The sequence below is a fragment of the Chiloscyllium plagiosum genome, chromosome 43 (assembly GCF_004010195.1).
Source record: "Chiloscyllium plagiosum isolate BGI_BamShark_2017 chromosome 43, ASM401019v2, whole genome shotgun sequence".
Taxonomy (NCBI): domain Eukaryota; kingdom Metazoa; phylum Chordata; class Chondrichthyes; order Orectolobiformes; family Hemiscylliidae; genus Chiloscyllium; species Chiloscyllium plagiosum.
The window spans coordinates 14,743,466-14,755,215 of record NC_057752.1 but is presented as its reverse complement, the minus strand read 5'-3'; the positions used below and the strand labels follow the sequence as shown (position 1 = coordinate 14,755,215).

Genomic DNA, 11,750 nt, shown 5'->3' with positions numbered 1-11,750 from the left:
CTTGTTGGCCTGAAAGGCCTGTTTCCACACTCTAGGGAATCTAATCAAATGCTAAGTTTGTTTAGTAGTGCCCCCATCCTAAGAAAGAATTAAAAGAAAACTTATCTGTGAAAATTCTGATCCATAAGAAATAAGTGTCTGTAAGTATTTTGTTTTGTTTTTAAACAATCTTAAAGTCAGAGAGGTGTACAGTATGGAAACAGACCCTTTGGTCCAACTCATCTATGCCGACCAGATATCCCAACTTAATCCAGTCCCATTTGCCAGCACTTGACCCATATCCCTCTATACCTTCCCTATTCATATATCCATCCAGATGCCTTTTAAATGTTGTAAACTGTACCAGCCACTACCACTTCCTCTGGCAGCTCAGTCCATACACACATCACCCTCTGTGTGGAAAAAGTTGCCCGTTGGGTCCGTTTTAAATTTGTCCCCTCTCATCCTAAGCCAATGTCTTTGAGTTCAGGACTCCCCTACTCCAGGGAACACTTACTGAGCTTATGAACAAACATACTTGTAAGAAATGTTTATCTGTCAAATAGAAGTACCTACTTATAATAAATATATTTTCAAATTTATATCTATCCAAAAGAAATATTTAGAAATACTTATTTATAAGAAATATCTACCTACAAGAAATGTTTACTTGCAAAACAAAAAAACAGATTTCTATTTACAAGAAATATTTATAAAATGTATTTAGAATAAATACTTATACTGTCAAACATCTATCCGCAGCAAATATTTTAAGAAATTACAAGAAGTTCCAAGAAATATCTGTGTAGAAAAGAAAATTCTCCACAAGAAACTCATATTCCCAATACTTAGCAATTGAAAAAAAGGATGACCAAGAAACAAATTATCGACATTAATTATATTCTCAAATAATCATCTACTTGTCATGGAAGATGCAGTTCTACAATAAATGAACATCTAAAATAAACATTCCTCAATGAGAAATGTGAAAAAGTAGTTATAAAGTTTAAAAAAACGCGTTTGTGTGTATGTACATTACTGTCGACAGGACACCCGATTTACAGCGAGAGGCGGAGAGTTACGAGGGAGGGGTTACCCGTGCCCAGATGAGAACCGACCCCCTCCCCTTTATTATCCAGTTTCCGGGGCCTGGCTCTGCTGCTTGCATATTTAAAAAGGGGGGTGCTAGCAGGCTAAGCAATGTCGTGGAGCGGGTCAAGCTCTTGCAAACCATGTTCAGGATCTGCGTACTGCTGGCTTGCTTCGGGGTGCCCGGGCGGCTGGGGGCACTGGGCGCAATGATCGAGTGTGCCCCGTGCAACAAGCAGGCGCTGTCAGCCTGCCACCCCCCGCGGGGCTGTGAGCTGGTGAAGGAGTCCGGCTGCGGCTGCTGTCTGACATGCGCGCTGGCCGAGGGAGCTGCGTGCGGCGTTTACACCGAGAGCTGTGCGTCTGGTCTCAGATGCGTCCCGCGCAGTGGAGACAAAGCGCCGCTCCAGGCGCTGTTGCAGGGACGGGCGGTCTGTCGCAGCCTCAAGCGGAGGAACCAGGTCCAGCGGGAAGGTGAGTCAGCCGCCACCGCCGGGTAAGTTTCCCCCCCGCCCCCTCCTCCAGGTCTGATTGAATAGCTGCACTCGGGTTTGGTCAGTGCAAATCTGACCGAACTGTTCAAAACCGCAGTCCAAAGATGTGCATGTCTGGTGGATTGGCTGTGGCAAGTGCGGGGGAGAGGAGGAGGGTGGGTTTGGGGAGGATTCCCTCTTCGGAGGGTCGGTGTGGACTCGATGGGACGAATGGCCCCTTTCTGCACTGTAGAGATTCCATGATTCATTGGGCAGCGATCTGATAGAGGGAGGGTACAAGACACTTAAAAGAAGTCTGTGCAGGTATAGTCAGGTTGTGATGTCTTCAGTTTAATGAGGAAAGGCAAGTGGGTGGTACAAGGCAGCGGCAACACTGTGTAAATGTTAAACAGGCGAGGGAGGGACAGGGATTCACTTTCTGACTCCTTTTGGCTCTCCGGTCTCTTGTCAAACCCACTAGCACAGTGGGCACTGGGTCAAGTAACCAAGAATGGTTGGCAGTTTGAAAAGTTTTGAATAGGAAGGAAAATGGCAGAACTGTGACTGGACAGGAGGTCATTTTCAGGTAAGTAAAAACAATGACTGCAGATGCTGGAAACCAGATTCTAGATTAGTGGTGCTGGAAAAGCACAGCAGTTCAAGCAGCATCGAGGAGCAGGAAAATCGACGTTTCGGGCAAAAGCCCTTCATCAGGAATGGAGGCACGGATTTCAGCCCATGCCTGCTCTGTTTCTCTGTCTCCCGTCTTCTCTTAACTCTGTACATGATTCTTTTCCTTTCCGGATAACCATCTAGTTTCTTTTCTACTGTTTTGATCGAATCTGCCTCCACCAGACTCTCAAGCAGTACGTTCCAGAAATGTTTTTCTTCATAAAAAAGTTAAGAATTGCTGATGCTGTAAATCAGAAAAACTCAGCAGGTCTGCGAAGAGAAATTCGGGGCGCGTTACTCTTCCTCCGAACTGGACCCAGTTTATTTTGTTTATCATAGAATCCCTACAGTGTGGAAACAGGCCACTGATCCACGCAGACCCAGTCCCCTACCATTTTACTGTATACTTCCCATGACTTAGTGCACCTAAACTATACACCCTTGAACACTATGGGCAATTAAGCATGGCCAATTCACCCTGACCTGCACAGCTTTGGACTGTGGGGGGAAAAAACCAGAGCACCGGAGGAAACCCATACAGACACAGGGAGAATGTGCAAACTCCACACAGACAGCCGCTACTGGAATTGAACCCCGGGTACCAGTGCTAACCACTGAGTCACCGTGCCGCTTCAGGCGGGAGAGTCCAAACCCCGCAAAAAGTGTTCAACGAGATGTATTAAAACAGTGAGGGTGGAGGGAGTATGCAGTATTCAAAACGTTGCCTGCTTAGACAGTCATTTCAGACTGTTGTCATGTTACTGTCGAAAGGACCCACATGCTTTTGTTTCTTGATGTTTCGTGCCATCACGGCATCCAAATGCACCCCCTCCCCCATCTTTTAGCGTTGCAAAGGGAAATTGCCGCAATTTATTCATCTGTTGAACGTTGGTTCAGGGATAATTTGCGGTCAACGCCATCGGCTGGAACTTTTTCCGCTCTTCACAATAGTGCCACGCCACGGGTTCTTTTGTTTGAAATCCCCAACGAGAAGGCACAGCAACCCCCTACAATGTAGTGAGGCGCTGCCTGCAGCGGTCGCAGCCTGGCTTTTGTACTGCAGTCTCTCCCAGTCGGACTTGAAGCTCCGACCGTGTTAGCTGGCCGTGCAGCTCCGGAACGCTGCAGTACCGGTGAACTTCATTCTGAGCCGACAACATCATCGCGTCACCGGAGGGACGTCCCTTTTTGGTCCTGCGTGAATCTGAACTGGAACACCCTGAGCGAAAGCTCTTCAGGGTGAGCGCAGCCAGCGAAGGAGAGTTTTCTTATACCGACCCAGCGGATGTATCCGGCTCTGATTTCGAAAGGTCTTTTACTGAGTGAGTGACTGGGTAGGCGAGTGAGTGGGGCGTTTGGCCGGGTGAGTGTGCTTGGTTAAGGAGAGGAAGGGAATTGTGTGCTTGGGGGAGATCGCTTGTGCTGCTCGGTTGATTTATCCAGCCCTTCGACCGGGTGTCAGACTAACATTGGCGGGATGCGTAAAGTATCGCACCAAAGTCCCTTGTATCTGGCTCAATCCTCCGTCCTGAGCTCATGGGCAGGGGCGTTCTTGGAGGGTCCCGGGTAACGGCAGTCGGTACCTTGGGACTATGCTTGAACTTTCCGGACAATTTCTGTGGATGCCTGTGCGTCAGGACTCCTGTAGGGTCAGCTCCAACCACCTGGAGACAGCGATTTACCGAACTTAGGACAGCTGCACTCGTTTTCGGAAATCTTTCGTGAGACGAACCCACTAAGTCCCCTCTCCTGACAAGAACTGAGTCTGCAAAAGAAGTAGCGCCCGATCTCCTGCAGTTAAGTGGCGGTCATTCCACAGAACGGATCAAACAGAAATGATTGTGCTTTTATAACTGCAGGGACATGTTCGCATGACTTGGGATTCCGAACCAAATCTAATATTGGCTAAATCAGCAGAAGCTCATTTGAAAGAGGAGGGTTTTATTTTCTACCCTGAACCCAATTCAGGGCTCCGACATAACCATGATGGGGAAGTGCCGGTGTTGGACAGGGCTGGACAAAGTCCCAAGTCACACAACACCCAGGTTATAGCCCAACAGGTTTATTTGAAATCCCAAGCTTTTGGAGCGCTGCTCCTTGCACAACTGAAGTGAGGATATCACTTGATTATGTTGGACAAAAGTCACAAGCTTTCAGAGTGCTGCTCCTTCACCCACAGAAGGAGCAGTGCTTAAGCTTGTGATTTCAATCAAACCTGTCGGACTATAACCTGGTGTTGTCTTCTGACTTGGTCCACCATAACCAAGGTATATTCTCAGAGCCATGAGTAACCTGGAGCTTGCTCTAGTGATGTGCTTGGTTCCTTGTGTGCCCTGGAATGCTGGATATTGATGTGGGCTGTGTGAGGCAATGGTGCGAACTCGAATTTTGTTGCATTGACTGAGAGTGATTCCAGCACCATCTCCTGACCTGGTTTGTTCCTCTTCCTGCAGGAAAACTCCTAGATGGTGGAGAGAAGTATTCCTTAGCAAAGAAAGAGCACAGTGGCAAAAACCATGGAATGCAGCTAGCAAATCCTAGTCAGCATTTGACACCAAAACCTCAACAAGGAAATCACCATTCACCAAAGGGAACCGTGCACACAATAGTGAACCCTTCCAAAGTTCCATCTGTCACCACCCCTGTGGCAGACTCTGAATATGTAAGTGCCAGACTTGACAGGGGGAGCAGATTGTATGTCAACAAATTCAAAGTACATTGAATTCGTGCCCAGGAGAGCTTCAAGTTAGAACAGTTTGGTTAGCAGATTTATGCTGTCAAAGGCTGCTTGAGTGTCCTGAGATTCATTGAGGCAGTTGTACATTCATTCTGATGATCGCAGCTAACAAGGTTAGACAATTGTGAATTGGGGAAAAAAAAGCTCGATACAAGTCAATGCTTGGCTGATAATCAGATCAAACACCACAGTTTAATAATTCCAAGAAAGACATTTTGCATTGTTTAATTGCCTTTCACGACATCAGACTGTCCCAAAACACTGAGCATTAGCTAATGCTAAGCCCTTACTTCCATTATGGTCCTGAAAACCATGACTAAGTCAAACCTGAATTCCCACAGGAATCTATGTTAGATCCAAATCTAGATTCCTTTGGACACTTCCAGTTCAGAAAACCAAGTTATGAATTCAAATTAGATAACAACTGACTAGTCTCAATTTCTTCTGAGGCTGTCGCTCACTAGCGATGACTTGCTTTCACTTCTGAGATGGTTGGCTGAGCTAAATGTACAGTCTCCAGCAGGTGCTGCTTGGAGGATCAGGTGGTTGAGTTGCTTGGAATTTTTCTTGCCCCCTCAGCCACGTTGAGCTCTCTAGCTCGGACACACTCCAAACCTAATCAGTTTGAGATTCAGCTTCCTGAAGGGTAAATACCAAATGTTGTATTTTCCAATCAAACACACTCTGAGCGAAGGCAAGTAATTTTCCCTGTGTGACTCCTACCCATGTCACCTGATGTAAAGCACCACAAACAGTTACAACGTTTACATCGCTGTGCACAGTTGAGTAGGGCTGTTTCTAGATTCACAAAAATGAACATCCCAGGCATCAGCTTCTTCCTTGCAAAACAAAACTCTTGATTTGGATATTCTTCATTAAGAACTTTACTTCAGAGCTTTTTCAGAAAAAAAACAGAATCCTGGTTCTCAAGTGCGACAGAGAGCCTGCAGTCCCATCTGCTTTGGAATCGATCAGGTCATGGCATCCAGTATCACATCAACACTAAATTATGGGAAACAATGTGCAATGATACCAAGGCTACATACAATGACCTGAAATGCTGCACAATAGCGCAAAACAATGTTGCATTGAAATTGAAAGCGCAAATCAGAATACTGGCTCTAAAAATTGTGTGACTTTCAAGCAAAACCATTTAAAGTTGGGCAACTTCAAAACAAACTTGCTGTAAGTACTTAATTGATGCATAGTAATGGCAGAAAAAATGACAGCCAATGTAGCAAATTAACATTGTACATGTGTAACAGGCCTATATCATGTGTGTCTCCGTCTTGCTCCTGTACATGCACAGAACACTGGGTAAAAAGGATGACTTAGTCCCACGTAGGACACTCCCTATATAGCCTGTTTGTCTGTCAGCTCCTGTACATGTAAGGTACACTAGATTAAAAAGGAATGATTTACTCCCAAAAAGCCTGTCATCATCTGTACATATACAGATCACTGGGCAGGTAAAAGGAAATGATTCACCATAGCAGCCATCCAAACTCAATTATGTGATCATCACCGTTACTCAGGTAACTGACTGACTGGGACTGTTCCTTGCAGTTGGGAGGTGCTATAGACGAGCGATCTGAAATAGGGGAAAGTTTCTCTTTTTTTTTGTTGGATTAATTCTCCAGCATTGGAGTAACTCTAGTGAGATTAATCAGAATCGTTACTGTGGAGTATATGCCATTCCAATGAAGCAATTCTGATTGCAGAATCTGTGGGTGATGGTGACCTGGTGTTGTAAGAGACAGATCTACCCTTTGTGGCTCCCTAAACAATGCTGATGATACAGAGAGAGAGAAGAATGGAAATAGGATAATCATGGCCAGTGGAAGTTAGGTACAATGGAAAGCCCAGTGCTTTGAATAAGTGCACATTGGCATGTTAAATAACATTTCCTCTCCTACCCTTCTGCTGATCTACTGACAAGTTCCATTAAAGTCTCTTAATGTGCAAAAAATCTTGTTGAGGTGGTTCCAATAGAGTGCGAAGGGCCTGAAGTGATTCTGTTTCTGGGTAATTGCTTCCTCAGAGGCTGCTCGTAATGCCAAGGAGTCTGGGTCAAGCATATTAAGATGATAGGATGAGTTTGAGTCTCCAGAGAAGTAGTAAATCTGCACCAACTCTCTGCAGCTAACCAGGCAATGGCCTTCAGTCAAGAAGTAGGTTTAGGGGGAACCTTGCCTGATTTTTATTTTTGACTGGAACAGATAATTTTGAAGTCTATAGTCGGGTAAGAACATTTTAAATAAGTAGAGGAAAAACTTGAAGAGCATTTTACTCTTATTTGGAACAGAATGTTCACAAAAGCTGTTCACAATGTAGTTAGGTAGTAAAACAGGTAAGGCCTCAGTGGACTAAAGACTGAATTGGAGAGGATTCAGTGGGAGAGTTGGTACAGGAGGGTTAGAGTTTGGTGAACAAATGAGTTTCTTCGCATATACAACTTTGGAGTGGTGGCTCAGTACTGCTGCCTCCCAGCATGAGGGGCCTGGGTTTAATTCCAGCCTCAGGCGACTGGCTGTGTGAAGTTTCCTCTGGGCACTTTGGTTTCTTCCCACAGTCCAAAGATATGCAGGTCAGGTTTATTGGCTAGGCTAAATTGCCCCACAGTGTCTAGGGATGTGCAGGCTTGTTGGATTAGTCATTGAGAAATGCAAGGTTATTTGGATAGGGTGAGGGATGTTCTTCAGAGGAGTTTTGGGAACTTGATGGGCTGAATGACCTGCTTCCACGCTGTAGGGGTTCGATGATTCTAACTAGTTGCTTGTCTGTGCTTAGGGCCCATGTCGCAGGGAGATGGAATCAATTCTCCAGGACCTGAAACCAGAGTTTTTCCGTAGCCCAGAGGACATTTACATCCCAAACTGTGATAAGCAAGGGTTCTACCGGAGCAAGCAGGTAAGTCGTAACAAATATCTCAACTGATTTGTTAACCTTATACTGCAATTGTTAAGTGATACTGTGTTATTTGTCAAGCATATTAAGATGATAGGGTGAGCTTGAGTCTCCAGAGAAGTAGTAAATCTGCACCAACTCTCTACAGCTAACCAGGCAATGGCTTCCAAGCCAATAGTAAAGTCTGAGGCAGAGTGGTGTAAAATGGGTGAGAGTAAGACAACAGATCTTGGATTTGACTATGCGGCATTGATTTCCCCCTCCACCCCTCCCCCCAGTAAAACTCATGAAGGATGGGATTTCCCACCAGTTGCATGGCTGGCAACAACACCTGCAGTGGTGACCTTGGGGCCAGGCTGGTGTGAGGGCAGGTAGTGTCCACTTTGGTGAAATCAGGGAAGTATTATTGAGGGCATCGCATGCAGGATCCCTACCCTTGTCCAACTCCAGCTAGAGCTGCTGGCCTTCCTATGTGGTATGAGCCTGCTCTTGTGATGGGTAGGATAGCAGTGGCCCAGGATGGAGCAATTAAATGGCCATTGAGTGCCCACTTACGGGTGTCAATTAGGCTAAGGATGTGTGAGCTGCCTAACAGCTTGTTTCAATTGTGGTGGGGAACATCGGAAGTTGGGTGGATGATGGGTAATAGCATCCAGTGGATTTTAGGTATTCTTGCCTCCTGTAGTGGGGTAGTATATAATCCATATCCAGTCCCAGATTTCTGAACAGTTTGATTTCCTGAATGGGCTATTTATTTTTTCCCCCCTCCCATGTTGTTGGGCTCTGAGGGCAATTGTCATCCTTCCCCCTCCCCCCACCAACCTTGTGTAACCAATTAACTTCTCCTTTTAACCTACTGCGAATCCTCTTGCAGGGATGCCTTCCTTGAAGAAGCTCTCTTCCACATTCTCCTAACCAATTAACTCCTCAATGACCAAAGTTAGGATTGGCTAGTCAGTTTGGCCCTATGTTAGCCAGGGAGCTATGTGTAACTGAAAATGCAGAGGCCTGGATTCCCTATACTCAATTTTTATGTGAAGGCAAAACTCATTAAAATAAAATCCTGGTGCTGTTGTCAATGGCTACGGCCGCCAACATGGAGTCCAGTCCTGGCTTGTGGGCTGAAGTCTGTATGGTGACCACAGGATATAGTGAGTGTCAACATCTCAGTCCCCTGAGGTAAGGAAGGGCGGTAAACTGGGCCAGTTCTTCGAGTGGCATGGTGGCTCAGTACTGCTGCCTCACAGTGCTGACCTGGGTTAAATTCCACCCTCGGCAATTGTGGAATTTGCATATTCTACCCGTTTTCTCCCATAGTCCAAAGATGTGTGGGTTAGGTGGATTGGCCATGCTAAATTGCCCTTGGTGGTCAGAAATGTGCAGGTTGGGTGGATTAGCCATAGGTCACTGGTAGGGGTAGGGGGTTGGGTCTGGGTTGGATGTTCTTCGAAGGGTTGATGTGAACTTGATGAGCCAAATGGCCTGCTCCCACATTGTAGGGATTCTACAATGACTTCTGCTCTTGCACAGTTCTGTTATGTAGCTGTTGTATTCTTTTAAAAAAATCTAACTTGTCTTTTAGATGTGAACTCATTTTTAAGTGTCTCAGTTGGTCACATTCTCTCGGCACCTGAGCCAGAAGGTCAAGGCATACTTCAGGGACTTGAGCTCATCATCCATGACAATCAATCGCAGTACCAAGCGAGGGCTGTTGGAACATAAGTATTCTTAGACACATACTATCTCGGGAAGATAGCCAGAACGGCAAAGGAAAAGTAAATGTGGGCCTAGTGAGAAAGGATCTATTATCAGAAAATCACGAAGTTGAATCCTTCTGAGTGGAAACTAGGAATAATGTGTCAGCAAATACTGATGAAGGTAGTGTATAGACCCTCAAAATAGTTAAAACACTAAATCATAATTGAATGGAGCATATAAAAATAAGCAATGTAGTAATTGTAAGGGACTTCAATCTTCATTTGGACCGGATGGATCAAAGTGGTGAGAGTAGCTCAGATAATGAGCTTGTGACTTGTTGGTTTCCTGGAACAACGTGGTGGAACCAATTAGGGATAAACCTATTTTGTTTTTTTATGTTGTGTAATGAGGCATGGCTCATTACTAATCTGCTGAAAGCGATCAAAGAAGGCTGAGGTTAGAAACAGGAGAGGAGACATCACACAGCTTGAGATTTTTTATAGGCCTCCGCAGAGTTCCAGGGAGGTGGAAGAGAGGATTAGCAAAATTATTCTGGGTAGGAGTGAAAGGAACCGGGTGGTCGTTATGGGGGACTTTAACTTCCCCAACATTGATTGGAAATGCTGTAACTCTAGTATGTCGGATGGGTCAGTTTTTGTCCAATGTGTACAGGAGGGTTTCCTGATACAATATGTTGAAGGGCCGACAAGAGGGGAGGCCACACTGGGTTTGGTGCTTGGTAATGAACCAGGCCAGGTGTTTGATTTATAGGTGAGCACTTTGGAGAGAGTGACCATAATTCAGCTACGTTTAGTTTAGCAATGGAAAGGGATCGGTACATGCCACAGGTCAAGAGTTATCGATTGGGCAAGGGCAATTATAATGCGATTAGGCAAGAATTAGGATGCATAGAATGGGGTAGCAAAATGCAGGGGAAGCAGACAATGTGGAGCTGGATTAAGGAACAGATATTGAGGTGTCCTTGATAGGTATGTCCCTGTCAGGCAGGGAGTAAGTGATAAGGTAAGGGAACTATGGTTTACTACAGAAATTTCAACGCTTGTTAAGAAGAAGGAGGCTTATGTGTTGATGAGGCGATGGAGCATTACAGATCAGCTAGGAAGGATTTAGAGAGAGTTAAGAAGAGCAAAGAGAAGACACGAGCAGTCTTTAGCAAATAGACCATAAGACATAGGAGTGGAAGTAAGGCCATTCGGCCCATCGAGTCCACTCCGCCATTCAATCATGGCTGATGGGCATTTCAGCTCCACTTACCAGCGTTCTCCCCGTAGCCCTTAATTCCTCGAGACAACAAGAATCTATCAATCTCGGCCTTGAAGACATTTAGCGTCCCGGCTTCCACTGCACTCCGTGGCAATGAATACCACAGGCCCACCACTCTCTGGCTGAAGAAATATCTCCGCATTTCTGTTCTGAAATGACCCCCTCTAATTCTAAAGCTGTGCCCAAGGATTCTAGAATCCCCACCTAACAGAAACAAAAACCCAGCATCCACCCTTTTCAAGCCATGCATTCTATTGTAAGTTTGTATTGGATGTCCCCTCAATGTTCTAAACTCTAATGAATACAATCTCAGGATCCTCATCAGTTCATCATATGTTAGGCCTAGCATTTCAGGGGTCATCCGTTTGAATCTCCACTGGACATGCTCCAGTGCCAGTATGTCCTTCCTGAGGAGTGGGGACCAAATCTGGACACAGTACTCCAAATGGGGCCTAACCAGAGCTTTATAAAGTCTTAGTAGTACATCTCTGCTTTTATATTCCAACCCTCTTGAGATAAGAGACAACACTGCATTCGCTTTCTTAATCACGGACTCAACCTGCATGTTTACCTTTAGAGAATCCTCGACTAGCACTCCCAGATCCCTTTGTGCTTTGGCTTTATTAATTTTCTCACCATTTAGAAAGTAGTCTATGCTTTTATTCTTTTTGCCAAAGTGCAAGACCTCGCACTTGCTCACGTTAAATTCCATCAGCCATTTCCTGGACCACTCTCCCAACCGGTCTAGATCCTTCTGTAGCCTCCCCACCTCCTCAGTACTACCTGCCTGTCCACCTAACTTCATATCATCAGCAAACTTCGCTAGAATGCCCCCGGTTCCCTCATCCAAATCATTAATATATAATGCGAACAGCTGTGGCCCCAGCACCAAACCCTGCGGGACACCGCTC

General features: G+C 45.5%; 1 protein-coding gene across 1 annotated transcript in view; it reads left to right on the top strand.

Annotated features, from left to right (window-relative positions):
* The first annotated feature begins 992 nt into the window (after positions 1 to 992).
* The window catches only part of LOC122543402 (insulin-like growth factor-binding protein 5), an 18,568-nt gene continuing 7,810 nt past the window's right edge, over positions 993 to 11,750 (top strand). The window contains exons 1-3 of the mRNA XM_043682105.1: positions 993 to 1,542; positions 4,667 to 4,875; positions 7,741 to 7,860. Coding sequence (XP_043538040.1) covers positions 1,008 to 1,542; positions 4,667 to 4,875; positions 7,741 to 7,860 — 864 coding nt within the window. The 5' untranslated portion in view covers positions 993 to 1,007. The remainder of the gene's footprint in view (positions 1,543 to 4,666; positions 4,876 to 7,740; positions 7,861 to 11,750) is intronic.